The 16535-nt window shown below is 46.5% G+C and overlaps 2 protein-coding genes across 6 annotated transcripts in view; one reads left to right on the forward strand and one right to left on the reverse strand.

Annotated features, from left to right (window-relative positions):
- Positions 1-10616, forward strand: part of CAPN7 (calpain 7) — a 53835-nt gene extending 43219 nt beyond the window's left edge. For all 3 annotated transcript variants that reach the window (XM_074988298.1, XM_074988301.1, XM_074988300.1), the window contains 3 exons: positions 8116-8246; positions 9252-9344; positions 9419-10616. In XM_074988298.1, the coding sequence (XP_074844399.1) occupies positions 8116-8246; positions 9252-9344; positions 9419-9563 (369 nt within the window). In that variant the 3' untranslated portion in view covers positions 9564-10616. The remainder of the gene's footprint in view (positions 1-8115; positions 8247-9251; positions 9345-9418) is intronic.
- Positions 10617-10764: 148 nt separating this feature from the next.
- Positions 10765-16535, reverse strand: part of SH3BP5 (SH3 domain binding protein 5) — a 95773-nt gene continuing 90002 nt past the window's right edge. For all 3 annotated transcript variants that reach the window (XM_074988303.1, XM_074988302.1, XM_074988304.1), the window contains 2 exons: positions 15568-15828; positions 10765-14927 (listed from right to left, as the gene is read on the reverse strand). In XM_074988303.1, the coding sequence (XP_074844404.1) occupies positions 14749-14927; positions 15568-15828 (440 nt within the window). In that variant the 3' untranslated portion in view covers positions 10765-14748. The remainder of the gene's footprint in view (positions 14928-15567; positions 15829-16535) is intronic.

Raw genomic sequence — 16535 nt, forward strand, 5'->3', positions numbered from 1 at the left:
TTGGTTGTTTCACTTAATTTTGGCTATGTCTACATTTGCCCCCAACTTCAAAGGGGGCATGGTAATTGGGGCCACGGGACTGAGGAGTAAAGAGACTTCGAAGTAGTGTGGGCACTTTGAAGAGCCCATGGCTACATACATACCAACACTTCAAAGTTTGACATTTTGAAGGTGCCGTGGGGGAAAATTAGCTTAATGAAGTGTTGCGTATTCACTGTAGCACTTCATTAGTAATCGCCCGTGGCCCTGATTACCATGCCCCCTTTGAAGTGGGCGGCAAGTGTAGACACAGCCTTTGTGTTGCACTCCTGGTCAAATCAGGAACATGCTGAATAGATCTAAATCCGGGCTGATCTGTGATCTCTACCGCTAGCTTACCCAACAGAAGGCTTCCTTTGGGACTTAATGCATACTGTACATTGTCTAAAGTAGGAATATTGTCCACTGATAACTGCTGGAATTGGGGAGTTCATGGCAGATTCCATCCAAACACATTCTGTGGGAACATGGTCCTATTGATGAGCTGGGGGAATGAGTAAATTCAAATTAATAGCCCAGAGATCTCGCTTGCTTCTAAACTTTGTTGTATTACAGATGTGACACTGCATAAATCTAAGTCACACCAAGAACTTTTGTCAATGCTAGTGAACAGACACAAATTAGTACCTAAGTCAAAAGAGTTTCTCTGTTTCTTGAGGTCTGAGTAACATTCTTTATTTCAGTTATTTTTACTCGTCCTTTTGAATTCAGTTGTGCTTGGTAAGGAAAATCCCTGGGATAGTAGTGATCTAAATGGCATTTTATAGTGCCTTGTTTGTGGGGGGGGGGGAGAGAGATATAATAATGGAATACTGGAGTTCTGGTCATCCTATCTCACAAAAGTAATCTTAGAATTGGAGGAAGTACACAGATGGGCATCAAAAGTTATGGTCCTTGAACAGCTTCCATATGAAAAGGCATTAAAAAAGACAGGGACAACTCATCTTAGGAAAATGACGACGGAGTTACAGTAGAGGTCTGTAAATTGTGAACAGTATGGAGAAAGTAAATAGGGGAAGTGTTATTTACCCCTTCATGTAACACAAGAAAGAGAAGTTGCCTGTAGTAACGATGGTTCTTCGAGATGTGTCCCCGTGGGTGCTCCACAATAGGTGTCGGGCTCGCCCGGCATCGCAGATTGGAAATCTTCCAGCAGTTTCTCCTGGATCGCGCATGCGCCGGCACGCACCGCCCCCCTGCACACCCCCGGCTGCGTGCACAATCCGGTCCTCGCCAGTTCCTTGACCAACCGCCTCGGATGCTCCTGAAAAACACTAGACAGAGATCCGAAGCAGGGAGGATGGGCAGGTGGTGGAGCACCAATGGGGACACATCTCGAAGACCCATTGTTACTACAGGTGAGTAACTTTTCTTTCTTCTTCGAGTGGTCCCCGTGGGTGCTCCACAATAGGTGACTACCCAGCAGTAACCCAAGTAAGGAGGTGGGTAATCGGTTTATGTGCAGCTTGCCCCCGAGAGGACTGCTGTCGACAGACGGGTATCCTCTTCGAATACCCGAGGCAGGGCATAATGCTCGGCGAAGGTGTCATAGGATGACCAGGTCGCCGCTTTACAGATGTCTGTTAACGCGATGCCCTTGAAGAAGGCTGTTGATGCCGCCACCGCCCTGGCGGAGTGAGCAGAGGAGTCTTTCGGAGTTCGAAGCACATTTTTATACAGGACACAATGTGCTTTGAGATTCTCCGGGAAGAGAGATCTTCTCCTTTTGACCCGGGAGCAAGAGAGACTAGAAGCCTGTCTGTTTTCTAGGACTTAGTTCTGTCTGTGTAGAAGGCCAATGCCCTCCTCACATCTAGGAGATGCAGGCATGCCTCCTTGCTGGACCTGTGAGGCTTCGGGTAGAACGAGGGTAAAACTATTGGCTCGTTAAGATTGGACTCCAAAGAGACTTTTGGAACAAAGGCTGGGTGAAGCCTTAAGGTTACCGCCTCTGAGAATACTGTGCAGTGCGGCGTTGCCATCACTGCCACTAGCTCACTCACCCTGCGGGCTGACGTAGTTGCAAGGAGGAAGGTTGTTTTTATCGTAAGGAGACGTATGGGAACTGTGGCTAATGGGTCAAAAAAGGTGGACCCAATAGCGTGCTGAGCACCAAGTCCAAATTCCACGATAGTGGAAGCGGTTTCCAAGGGGGGGTACAGGTTTACCAGCCCCTTCAAGAACCTGGTAATGCTAGAATGGGCGAATACTGTGGGCCCTTCCTCTGTATGCCGAAAGGCTTATATAGCAGCGAGGTGGACCTTTAGCGAGGATAGAGAAAGCCCGCCTCTCTTGAGGTCCAATAAGTATTCTAGTATTACAGGTATAGGAACGTCAAGGGGAGCTAACTGCTTGGTGGAACACCAGGCTGTGAATCGAGTCCATTTCTGCTTGTAAGTCCTCCTGGTGGAGGTCCTTCGGCTACATTCCAGGACTACTTGTGCTCCCTCCATACATGTGCTCTTTAAGGAGCTGAGCCATGGATTAGCCATGCTTGTAGGTGCAGACCCTGAGGGTGCGGGTGCACTATGGACCCTTGAGCCTGCGTGAGTAAGTCCGGCGCCACCGGTAGAGGGAGCGGTGGGCGGTCCGACATGCACAGAAGCAAGGGAAACCATTGCTACCGATCCCAAGCGGGACTATGAGTATCATGCGAGCTCTCTCCCTTCTGGCTTTGTGCAAGACCTTGCGGATAAGCGCTGCAGGGGAAACGCGTAAAGTAGGGAGCCCTACCATGAAAACATGACCAGGGACTCCCGCCCCACTCCTGCCCTGGAGCAGTACTGGTGACACTTTTTTTTTTTGTTGTACTGGGTGGCAAACAGATCGATCTGGGGAAAACCCCCATGTACGAAAAATGCGCTGTAGCAGATCGGAGCGGATCTGCCATTCGTGCGTGATTGCGAAGCACCTGCTCAGCTGATCTGCATTCACGTTGTGAGCACCCGGCAAGTATGAGGCTTTCAACGTTATGTTATTGGCGATGCACCGATTCCACAATCGGAGTGCTTCCGCACGTAGAGCACAGGATCGTGCTCCTCCTTGTTGTTTGATGTAGAAACATAGTGGAGGTATTGAATCCCAACTACTTTGCCATGTAGGTAATCTCGAAAATGTTTGCAGGCGTTGAACGCTGCTCTGAGCTCCAGTATGGATATGTGCAGTGTCTGTTCCGCAGGGGACCATAGCCCTTGCGTTACCTTGTCGCCGATGTGCGCTCCCCATCCCATGTGGAAGGCGTCGGTAGTAAGGAAAATAGAAATTTGTGGTTGGTGAAAAGGCACCCCCACTAGCAGATTCTCGGGGTTTTCCCACCACGCCCGGGATCTGTGCACCTCTGTTGTGGGCGACACCACGCTGTGGACAGTGTGGGATGCCGGTTTGTAAACGCTCGCCAGCCAATGCTACAGGCTTGACATGTGCAACCTGGCATTCTGTACCACAAACGTCACTGCCGCCATGTGGCCCAGCAGCCGTAGGCACGTTAAGACTGGCACCGTGGGGCTGTATGTAATGACTTGCACCAGCGAACTGATTGCGCGGAAGCGGGCGGCGGGTAGGTACACCCTTGCTGTGATAGAGTTTATGCGTGCCCCTATGAACTCTATATGTTGTGTGGGTTCGGACTTTGACTTTGCAAGGTTGATGACTAGGCCCAGCGAAGAAACGTGTCTGCTGTGATGCGTATCATGCATGAGACCTCTGCCTTCGAGGTCCCTTTTAACAGGCAGTCGCCCAGATATGGGAAAAATAAACACCCCCTGTCTGTGCAGGTAGGCTGACACCACTGCCAGGGTTTTGGTAAAGACTCTGGGGGCCGAGGAGAGATCAAACGGAAGAACCCTGTGCTGGAAGCGCTCCTGGCCGATCTTGAAGTGGAGGAAGCGTCTGTGTGCCGGGTGGATTGTTATATGAAAGTAAGCATCCTGTAAGTCAAGTGCTGCAACCCAGTCTCCATCGTCCAGTGCCGTGAGTATCAAGGCAACTGTGATCATCCGAAAAACCGTTGCTTGCGCAAGTAATGGTTGAGGCCCCGAAGATCTAAGATGGGCCTCCAGTCTCCTGTTTTCTTCTCTGGTAGGAAGTAGCGTGAATAAAAACCTTCCCCTGGAATTATTCCGGCACTCTTTCCACCACCCTTATGAAGATAAGGTGAGTCACCTTGTGCTTGAGCCTCGCCTTGTGGCAGCGTCCCTGAGGTGAGGCCTGGTGGGAGGCTTCGTCGGTGGAAGCGACTGGGAGGGGATTACGTAACCCGTGGCTATGATGTCCAGCAGCCATATGTCTGTGGTGATCTTTTGCCATTGGGAGTGGAACGGTCTGAGGCGATGATGGAACATGAGATGAGAGTGGCATTGAGCGAGGGTATTGATAGTGCAGCCCCCGACATACCCGTCAAACTTGTTGCCTTTGGGCCTGACCCGAGGGCGTACGGCTTTGTTGAGAATGTCGCCTAGGAGTTCTGTACTGTTGCTGCTGTTGATAGCGCCCTTGGCCGTAGCTCCGTTGATATTGAGCATGCTGTGGTTGTAAACATAGCGTCTTTGCTGAGGATAAAATGTTTCCCTCCTGTATGGGGGAGTATAAATGCCCGAGGTTGTAAGTGTAGCTCTCAAGTCCTTACTGGAGTGAGGGACCGAGTCGGTTGAGTCTGCAAACAGCTTTTGTGTATCAAAGGGAAGGTCCACGATCTTCGCCTGTAGGTCCCTCGAGATACCCAACATCTGGGGCCAGGATTCTCTATGCATGACCACTGCTGTAGCTGTAGAACGTGCCGCCATGTCCGCCACGTCCAGGGCAATCTGGTCTCCCGTCTGTGATGCTGTGTAGCCCTCTTGAACAATCGCCTTTAACACCGGCTTTTTATCTTCCGGAAATGGATCCATGAGGGGAGTAAGCCTGGAGTAATTATCAAAATTATGGTTTGCTAGGTGTGCCCATAATTTGCCACTCTCAGTAGCAGGATAGGAGAGGAGTATACCTTCCTGCCAAACAGCTCTAGCTTCTTAGCATCTTTGTCCGATCCCCCGATTTGTACTGAGAAGCCTTTGACCTCTGCTGGAACGACCCGACCACCAAAGAATTTGGTTGTGGGTGACTGAAGAGGAACTCCATGCCCTTTGCTGGGACGAAGTATTTCTTATCCGCTCTCTTGTTCGTAGGCGGAACAGAGGCCGGAGTCTGCCATATCGTAGTGGCTGACTCCAGAATGAAAGCCACCCTTCTAAACAGCTCCTGAAACTGTTTTAGGTCATCCGGGGGAGAGACATCCCCAGGGGCCATGGCCTCATCTGGGGAGGATGAGGAGGAACTACTAAGGTAAACCTCCCTCGAACCCTTGGCTTCCTGCGGCCGATGGTACACTTGCTCGCTGGAGGATTGTGAAGGAAAGTCTCGGGGTTCTAAAATTAACTCCCCTTGAGACAACTGTGTTTCCGTCCCTGATCGGGAGTGCCCACGGGGGTATTGAGCGGCCGGGGGGGGACCTGCCCCTGGGTGTAGGCCTGCGGTTTGTCTGTGTCCAGCATGATAAGGACGACCATGGCAGCATGGGCAAGAGTGTGGGGATGGAGACCTGGACCACTCACGGGGTGTGTACCCCCGATGTCTGGGAGAGCGAGACCTCCGTGACGACACAGATAGGGGTGAAACTGGCTTGTGATAGTACTCCAGGGATCCAATCCTAGAAATGGGGAAGGTGGCCCAAGCCGTGGTGACATTGGTTGGAGGAATGGAGAAGGAGGTGGTTTTTTTTTTTTTTTTTTTTTTCCGGATGGGCCGGTGGAGACACAGGCCTTCGGTGCGGCATGTGTATCACAGGGGGAGGGCTTGGTGCTAACAGCAGCGCAGCCCTGTCCAGAGATGGACTGCGGTGCCGGGTTTTTGATGTTGCCTTGCCCCTCTGCTGCAGGGCTGGCACCGCCCCCTCCCGTGCCGGGGATCTCGGCTGAGATTCCGCGTGGGTATCCCCCTCCGGTGCCTGCCGGCTCCGTGCCTGGCGCCCCTGCACCGCTGGTGCCGCGGGGGTCTGTGCCGCCAGTTCCGGCGCTTGCCTGGCTGACGCTCTAGGCGCCGTGCGTGCTGGCTGTTGTATAACCGGAGGCTCAGCCTCTGCCACGTGCGCTGCCGCTTGCCTGAGTATGCGGCTAGTGGCTGTGTGCTCCGCTCGTCCTGCTCACTGCAAACGCCGGCAAGGATCGAGCCAGGGAGAGTTTCCTCCGTTTCTGCACTGAGGGGGTCAGAGAAAAACTGCCCTCCTCTTATGCAACCCAGAGGGCCCTTCTGGGTGAGGCTTCTCCGGCAAGAGAGCCTTATCAACAAAAGCATTTTACGCCTCATCGCTCTGTCCTTCCTGGCCCTGGCTGTGAGCTTAGCACAGTGAGAACGCGTCTCGGTAGCCTGTAATTCCCCCAGGCATCGGATGCCTTCACTATGCCCCACGGAGGCCGGCATAGCTTCACGGCATGACTCACGCTTTTTAAAACCTGAAGAGGCCATTGCGGTGAGTCCTTTATTGTTAATAGGGTACTTAGCACTTAATCCGTGCCTTTCCACCCCAAATAGTGATCACTGGCCTGCAGCAGCGGGCAGCCTAAATGGCCTTCACGTCCGCTCTTCTCTTCTCCGCTCCTCTCTTTTTCCTTTTTGTTTTTTTTTGCTGATATTCTCTTTGCTTTCTCTCTTTTTTTTTTTTTTTTTGTTTAATAACTGAAAACAACAATTTACATGTGGAAAAAAACCACTAAGTAATCTGACTCTGGCCTTAGCCTGAGCAGATTCTGTCTGCAGCCGATGGCAGCTGAGAAGGAACTGGCAGGGACTGGATCGCGCACGTGGCTGGGGGTGTGCAGGGGGGGGCGGCGCGCGCCGGCGCATGCGCGATCCAGGAGAAACTGCTGGAGGATTTCCGATCTGCGGCACCGGGCGAGCTTGACACCTATTGTGGAGCACCCACGGGGACCACTCGAAGAAGAACCAGTGATTACCTAATGAAAATAGTAGGCAGCAGGTTAAAAGGAAACGTAAGGAAGTATTTCTTTGGCAGACCCACTTCTGGGGTGTGGGGGGCAAAAAGGACAACTGTCCTAGATTCTGGCAATTCAAAGGGTCCAACCAGGGCTACCAGCTGCCACTGTTGCTACTTTGGCTGAAACCCAGGGCCCTTTGAATCACCACCAGAGGGCCAGGAGCAGCACAGTCTAGGCAGTGCTGAGGACTTGTTGCCTTAGCTCTGCCCCTTCCAGTACATAGCCACCTACCACCACCCCTTGCCCCATGGGGGCTGTCGGCTCTGCTATTCTTCTTGAAAGGCATCAGCCTATGAAATTTGTTACCGCAGATGTCGTAATGGCCACAAGTAAAACTGGCTTCAGAAAAAAAAGTTGGAAACATTCATAGCTATTGATAACTGTCCCCATTAGCCAAGAGGGTAGTGGGTGCATCTCATGCCATGGGTGTGTCTAAACCTTCAACTCCTAAGCACTGGGACTGAACAACAGGAGATTGATTGATCTGTTCTGTTCATTCCCTTTGAAGTAGCTGGTATTGGCCATAGTGAGAAGACAAGATAGTGGGCTAGACAGACCGTTGTTCTGACCCAGTTTGTCCTTTCTTATGTTAGTAGCCAGGGTGATGTATATGTATCACAGCTCGACCAGTGCTTATGGCCGCTTAAAAAAAAATTTTGGTTGTCCCACTCATGATTACTGGACTCTCTCCCCTCCCTACCTTTCAGAATTGTGGCATTTTCCTTATTCAATATATCTTATATAGCCATAGAGCAAAATGCCTGGTAATACTCGTTACTGTGATCAAGGAAGAGATGGATACTGAATTGTTCAAACAAGAGGCTTTGATCTAAATAGGTTTAATATTTGTAGAAGTGGGAGCTTACGTTTAAAAGAATTTTCTAAATACAGTTCTGATCTTATCTATGCTGGTGTGAATCGGAAGTAACGCAGATAACCAACTGGAGAGAGAAGAATTCAGGACTCACTATTTCACAGTGCTAAAACTTGAGAAGAGAGCAAGCTGTACCTGTAGTCCATAAGGCACCCTATGTTTGTTTCCTGTCAGGTAAATGGGCAGTGGAAAGGTCATACTGCTGGAGGCTGTGGAAATTTCAGAGATTCCTACAAGAACAACCCCATTTATCAATTTCAGCTGGAGAAGACTGGCCCCTTACTAATTGAACTAAGAGGACCAAGGTTTGTGAAAAACAAGTGCTGCCTATTGGTACAGTTAGAGCATGATACACTGAGTGTAGGCCTTTTGTACTTTACCTGTCAGAATGAGTTTGAACTTTAAAGGTCACAATTTCTAGCTGAACCAGTCCTCATTACTGGCTAGTTCAAGCAGCTTCCCTTCTTTCCCCAGCTGTTACACAGCAGGTTACTTTTTATGCTAAAGATAACACCTCTTTCTAGGACGGGAGAGTTCAAGGGGGAATCCTCTTTTCATCTGCTAGTGGGCCATACTCAGCAGGGAAGAGGGTACAAGCCTTTTGGCCCTCACTTTTGAGCAGGCTACTGAAACAAATGCCCACCTATAATGCTGTAGGAACAATGCAGAAAAGCTGTGGGCCAGCCCTGTTTTAGCTGAAGAACTCATTCACCCACCTTGAACATGCACAAGCAACATTTGCTCTCTCCAAAGCTGAGGTTAGGTAGAAGCAACTGCACGTAGCCAACTCTAGGTTACTTAACCAGCCCCAGGCCTGCCCCTGCAGCACTAACTGGGTGCTTTCCTTCCATCTCCCCTAGTGGGTGGGATGTGATTCCTGATTGAAGGGGTGAGGGCATGAGCCTCCTCTTTCCCTATGCAGCCATCTTGTCCTCAGCTATATGGATGCAACTTGAGGAAAGTCTTCTCCAGCAGTCACTGCAATCTGGACCCACCTGACCGATGGTCTCTGCTAGGCAGCACATGTACTGACCTATGAGCTCAACCCCCTTTAGAGTTGAGGATGTGTGCCACCCCATCAGCATCTACCCCCATTTTAGTTCTTGGGTTGAAAGCTTTTTGCAGCCAAATACTGAGTTAATGTCTGGGTTTTTGAGCGTCATGGGCAAAAAAATAAACTTTTGATCTAATTAGCAGAAATAACTCGTGTGTGCCAGTAGCTGGGAGATGTCTGCCGCTTAGTTTAACAATTTTTATTTGGTAAATGTTCTACCTGACATCTTAAACAAAGGTACTCTTTTTACATGTAGGCAGTACAGTGTGGGGTTTGAACTTGTCACAGTGTCTGCAGTAGGAGATCCTGGTCCCTCTGGCTTTAAGAAGAAAAACAGTGGTGACTACAGGTAATTCTCATTTGATTTTATATTATACACATACTTCTCCCTTAAGCACCTTATTAAACTGACTCTTATTTCAGATGTGGATTTTGCTACACGGAGGTGGAAAATGTACCTGCTGGAGTTTACAATATTATTCCCAGCACCTTTCTGCCACAGCAAGAGGGACCCTTCTTCCTGGACTTTAATAGCACTACTCCTCTTAAGGTATCACAGCTGCAATGAGACCACCAGTCTTTGCATTGTGCTTTGGGAAAGCAGGCAAGAGCTTGCACTGTGCCATCTCCTGAAAACACAAGGGAAATGTGTCTACTTAACCATTGATAGATGTATACAACTGCACTCTACCTGCAAAAGTAATTGCCCAGGGCTTGGACCACCAATTACATCAGTCTTTCTGCATTAGCCACCTCAGAGTTTACTCACGCTTTTTGCTATACAGCCATTAAGGTGAGGAGTGCTTCAGGACTGATGGTAAATGGTGTGAAATGCTTGAATGTAAACCTTTAATCATGTTTATGAATGGTAGGCCTTGGCTTACTGCAGTTTGGCACTTTATTCTTCCCTCTTGCCCACACACAGTAGACAGGGTCTAGTGAGCCCTTCTTAACTTCTACAGCAAATATTTTGCAGAAGAGAAAAAAGGGGTTGGGTGTACTGCGTTTATTCAGAGCCCTCAGGAATAATAAAGTAAAGGCCAGGAGGTGCTGTCCTACATTGTCATGGATGTGTTCCTGGAGGCTTCCTTACAACCAAGAGTGGCAATGCTACTTTTGCAGCATTTGACTCTACTTCTACTGCAGCTGGGGTAAAACATTACTATGGAGGGAAGCAAGACTCAAAACCACCCCACCCACAGCTTTGGGTTTTTCCCCAAAAACAAACCAGTGTGAGAGTCTGGGCAGCAGCTTTAGTGCTTAAAGGTTGGTACTGCAAATCTAGCATCTTAATAGCTCAGCAACCCATGTTTAATCTCCTTGGATTAGACAGCAACTTTGAGGACAAAAGAGTTTGGAAAAAAATTAAGATGTGCCCTTTAAATTACAGTTCTCTGAAAGACCAGCTGGATTAGGAATTAAATTGCACTGCATCTATGCCACTAACTTCTTGCTTATCTGCTTGGCAAGGATGTTGAAGGAAAAATTGTATTGTAGGATGAAAACATCGGATTTAAAAGCTCTCCCCTTGCAAGAGGAGAGTTTTGAGACTGTAGCCTAAACTAAGTCTTAACTGCAGTAAATTGATCATTCTGGATTCAGCCAGCTCAAAGAATGGCTCTTTAGGTGCAAAGTGATGTCTAGTTTAACATCCTCTGAGCATAAGTACTGAGTGGGTACGGTTTCAGCAAAGGCAAAACCAGCCTTTGTTGCGCAAAGGCCTGTGCCTGTAATTCAGGTCACTTACTCCCTTGTACAGGCCAAGAACATTTAAGTGGCCTGAATTGAGTGTGCAGTACCTCCACCTGCTGTCATTTGCACTTTCAAAAACGACTGGCTAATGTTTAAGAGCTAGCAGTCCTAGCCCTTCAAAACTCTGCAAAACAAACAAACAGCCTAGCAGTAAAATTTCACAACGTATTTTGCTGACAAGGCATGAAGCAAATTGACTTGCCGAAATCCAGTTGTTACATCACAGTCTTGTAGCTGCTACTGTACAGGAAATCAGTTTTTCCTTCTGACTACCAGCAGGCTCATTCAATGGCTTAGTCATTTGACTTGACATTGAAAAAGTTTCAGTGCAAAAGTTAAAGTAATAATCTTCCACTTCTGTACCAATTACAAGTTTGTAATGGTCCCTGATGCCAGGGCAAGATGTGCTTCTCAGAATAAAGAGGGCAGATACTGTAAATGCCTGCATCATGCCAATGATGCAAAAGCAAAGCATTGCAATGAGTCTCCATTAATAGGCCCCATATGCAGAATATGAAAATCAGTTATTCTAAATATGGGGGTGGAGGGGCAGAGTGACAATTTAGAACTATTTTACATTATCTTAATTATCTAAGGCATGGAACACCTTAGCACAAAATAGGATACTGTCAATCACAGAACCTCAAGCAGTAGAATAGATGCATATGGTAGCAAGACGTGCCTTTTACTGTCAAAACAAAACACCTTGGGAAGGTGGATGCTCCTTGGGTTTTGTCAACAAAACTCTAGTGTATAGACACAGCCCATGGGGGAAAAAGGATATTTACAAAGAACACTTTTCAGTATCCTTCAAAAGGATTTTGGCTGTGCCCTACCCTTTCTCCCAATGGCCTCCACACAGTAGACACTACAGTTTGTTTGTGAATCCTACCTTAGAGCTGCTGAGGACACCATGTTTTACCTTGTTGGAGCCTACAGTTGGGCTGTCTTCTAAAGCCATTAGGTTAATCATCCTTCTTGCTTAATCTGTCAGAGTTAAGAAAGAGGCTTAATCCTTAGGGCTGCCTTTTAGTGAGTGCTACCAGCATCTCATGGTCCTCAAACAGTAAAGCTGAGAGGCTCCATTAGAAGGTAAAACCATGTACACCTCGAATGTTGACTTCAACACACTGCTAAAGCAGAATCTGACAAGATTGTATTTGCATTTTTAGTACAGCAGAAGTACCAGTGGCTTGTGCAGGAGAGTTTGAGAAACCATGTTAGGAGAGCCTCTGACAAAATAAGAATAAAATACACAGGCCCAGTTTCAGTGCACGTTACCAAAAGCAAGATGAAGCTTAAAAGGTGATAAGCCATCCTTTCTTTGCTCGTCGGTAAAGCCCTGTGTGCACTGCATCCCCTTTCAAGGCTGCTAACTTGTTACCACACAGGCTTTAAAATGTCCGATGCTTATTTTTAATACTTTTGCTACCACACTGCTAGCAAGTGAAATATTAAATCCAAGGGGGTTTTGAGCAGACAAAGGTAACTGGGGAGAACTTGTTCCTTTGATATTCCATGATAAGGTTCTAGTCATATCCATTTGCCCATCATTAGGTGTTCAATACACAGATTGGCATTTTATGAAAAGTTTAGAATAAAATGACAAGGGCTGTTATGAAAATGCATTTTTATTTCTACTACAGTGTTGGTATGCTTTCTAAAACTGCCTGAAAACAACTGATCAAGCTTGCTTACCCTTCAGTTGGAGGCCTGTCTGCTAAATGCTATGTTGCCTGGCGGTTGGGGCCCTTCCATATATTTACTGTTTGCTTTTCTGCTAAAGGTTGCAGAGGGCCAGCTGCTCGATTCTTGGCTCACATGACACTCCCACATACTTTCTGCTAGTGCTGTCTCACAGTACTGGAAAGTCTGGAGGTGTCACATTACACTTAGGTGATAAGGAAAACTCTGGTGCACAGACTAGCAAGCTTTCCTAGTATAGGGATCATTAAACATCTTATCTCTTAATAGTTGTTAGGACTTGATGCTCAGGAAAGTAAGGAATCATGAAGTGCATTTGAGAGTTTGCCTGCCTACGAAGTGCTTGGTTGGCTTACCTAACTAGGGGAAAAAAGTGAAAATATGAAAAATTTTCCAGTTTCGTTAGAAACTTCATATTTTAATTTCAGTTCTAACCATGTTTCCTGACGTATGTTACTTTATGAACTGGAAGCATACTTCTTCCTAAGTATTTGTCTAAATGTTAGTAACCTAAAGAGCTGAGCCTCTGAATGACCATCTGTGTTCAAATGATTAGCTGTATCATACACACAAAATCACCATTAATTCTAAGAATGGTCTCCTTTCCAAGAGTCCCATTACAGCTTTCCATAGTGAAACAGAAGTTTTAGATAAGTACAGAATACCTTCCTCTACTGCATATGAAGTGATCTGTCAGGAAACACTGCATACATATTTGGCTAATCTTTTGTCATGTGAAATTCATAACTATTTATACTCCTGGCTCAAATTACAAAGCTGTCATGAGACAATACTTGTTCATATACAGCCAATTAAATTCCTGGTGTAAAGTCCTGTTCGAAAATTTACTATACCAGATGTGAAGATGCTCCAATACACAAATTCTGCAACTGCATTAAGCTTGTCTTTTCGCTTTACTAACAGCTAGTGAATTTGGCATTCGATGCCAAAAGATGTTCATTTCATTGAATAAACAAAGACCATGTGCACGTTTTAGTTGTAAAAAGTGGTTTAACTATCAGATGGTTTTACTACGAAACTACATTTAGAATAGCTACTGAAATATTTAGTATTTCTATACATGGATACTGTACAGGACAATAAAATATGGAAAAACATGGTTTACTGTAGTGTGAAGAATTTTACATATACTTTAAGGAGATACACCAGGACTGCAAAATATGGACTAGAAAATTTCAGCTGATGCTAAAATTCCATCCAATTAACAAAAAACCCTGAATAGATAGAGTAGGTGCTTTCAGAAACGTCCAGCTACCAAAACGGAGAGCTTCTACAATTTTTGCTACTAATTAGCATAACTACAGACACCACTACTACCTAAGAGCTGCTACCAAAACATGCCCCTCATTCCCTTTCTATTTTTAGTGAACAGTATCCTCTAGAGAAACATGTCCCCTAAGCAGTTATAAAACCCTGTGTTACAACCTACAAAGAATTAAACATCAATCCACATTAGCAACTCTTTCTTCATGCGTCTCTTAAGGATAACCGTCTAATGTTGAGTAGGTCAAGATCTACAACTACTTTTTGGATCACAAGTCATCCTGTTTTACAGTAAGTGCTGAAAAATTGACAACTTATGAGTTCAATCTGTAATTTTGGTCACTGGATTCACCCTGGGAAAGTGACAACCACCTCTCCTCCTCCCCGCCCCCAAAAAAGTAGGAGACTAGCAGGAATACAACTATTAAGTAATACTAAAGCTCTGCCACCGTCTCAGGCCAATACTTTAAATCACAACTCGCTTCCCCATGAGCACTGGAGGCAGACCGAAGACTTCTAGACCACACATGCAACAGCTTCTTTGTGTACAAAATACTTCTAGTTTAAGAACAGTACAGACATACAGCTTGTTAAAAGGATATGCCTATTACACTTCAGAGATCTACTCTAAAGTGCATCTCATTCTACAAAACTGAAGCCAAACTGCTCAGCACAAGTGTTTGGCTTGGTGTTCAGACCCCTACTGGCATGTGTTTATACAGGAACAATGCTAGTTATTGCTTCAGCCAGGCTGCTACAAAACAGTTTACAAAGGCTGTGAAATACAGCAAGCACAGCTTACACCTCTGACAATGTCTGTCCCACAAAGATTTTACTGAAAAAATACTTCAGCCCTCAACATCAATTAAACGTCTCTAGTGCAGTTTTAAATCTGTAGAGTAAACGCTTAAGATTTGGCATATATTAAATAGTTATTGGCACAATGTTCTTCAGACATTTTGAAGTTCATGTATAAATATTTATACTCCCATTAACCAGAGCAGCAGGAGGACTCAACCAATTTGCACAGCTTTTCTGTCTGCAATAATCCCCTCTGGGACTGTCATGCACTGGAGTGAAAGCTGCTTCATTCGGTTCTCCAAAGCCAGACCATCAGTGGAGTTGCCACTGCTACCCCTGTTCTTGTTCACTTTGTTGCTCATCTTGTTCTCAGCCCCTTCTGCTCTATCCCCTGCAAAGGCATACAATTAAAGTATTATTAAACCTTAAGTCATGGACCGCCATTTGGACGCATGCGCCACTTCCCACACCAAAGTACTGAAGAACCCAGGACAAAGAGTAACACTGACTAATGGAGGTTGGGCTTCCAAGCTGAGCTTTGGCTTGTACGCTGCATCACCAAATGCAAGCACAGATGTGTCCTGTATGCTCAGTTTCTCAGCAAAGACTTGCAGAGCCACTGCCCAAAGGAGGTCACCCTTTGGCAATGTATTTGAGCAGAACTGGAAACTATTATATTCCCCAAGCAGGACATTTTTTTCCCCCGTAAAAGCAGCTAAGTGCATATCCTTCAAACATCATGTCAGAATTCAAATATAAGAAGGCAGCAGCTGATGTAACAAGTGATTGCTACATGACTAACATCATTGCTGTATACAGCATGGGGTCGAGCAGGAGTGAAACTGGGCAGCTTCTCATTCTAAGGCATAAGTCATTTTTTAAAGAGCAGTAATACTGCCTCCCTCTGCCCCCCTCCTCCAAGCCCGGAGAGCAGGTAACATCTCAACCCTATCAACACAGCATCCCTGGAGGAGCTGAGGAGGTGGTTCTGCTCCTTTATAAAGCTACCTAGCTAACCCAGCTCCATTCACCTCTTTCAACTTCACATTCAGGCGATGATGCCCCACTGCATTCACTTCGAGGACCTAGTACAGGAAACATCATCCCAAATTCAGACAGGGAGACAGGACTGGGCAGATCCAGGCTTCCAGGTCGCGTTGCTGGAGGAAACGGGGTGGGCGTCTCATAGGGACTTGTAGGACCAGAACTGAAACTGGACATTGACTGGGTCTCCGAATCCTCTTCGGACACAAGACTACTGCAGTTGTCATCCTCGAACACTTCAGAAGCCACTGTAATGTTTCAGGAGAATTCTAATTAACAGACACATTTTCACCAAGCATCTCTTACATGCTGTTTTAGTTGCCGCCATTTCCATCAGCAGCGTGTACATTGCTATCCTAAGAGCTGCATTTACATGTTACATCTCATAATATATTAACATTGCATCTCATTAGCAGGCCTTGGGAGAGGAGAGAGATTCTTTTCTTGAGACGCTTTTGGGAGAAACAGGCTAACGGTGCCATCTCCAATACTGTCAGAACTAGCACCCCCACCATCCACTGTGTTAAATATGCTGGTTTTCATTTGTACTACCCCTTGCTGCTTTGTATCTTGTCTACTTATTGTAGTGTGTTATAAGCAGTTTGGGACAGCGTCTCTATAGTAAAATGTATTGTACCCATCACAGTAGAATACTGGACTAGGACGGGGCAATATTTATCTGTAACAGTACTTAATGTGAAGCAGAAGGCGGGCACTTAGCTACCACGTTATCTTCCTGCCTGTGCAGCCAAAATTCAACAAGACTCATTAATCTCCCCAGCACAGGAATCACTAAGAAATACAGAATCTCTCTACTAGCTCCGAGTGTGTGGGGTGGTGGGAAAATTAATTAGTATGATTTTGCACATTACAAGTACAGTAGAGCTTGTTAAATCTGAAGTTTCCAGTCTTTGGTCACTGCAGGATTGGGGCCTACGTTGCCAAAGGCATATGC

This window comes from Carettochelys insculpta, chromosome 2 (assembly GCF_033958435.1).
Source record: "Carettochelys insculpta isolate YL-2023 chromosome 2, ASM3395843v1, whole genome shotgun sequence".
NCBI classification, from domain to species: Eukaryota; Metazoa; Chordata; order Testudines; family Carettochelyidae; genus Carettochelys; species Carettochelys insculpta.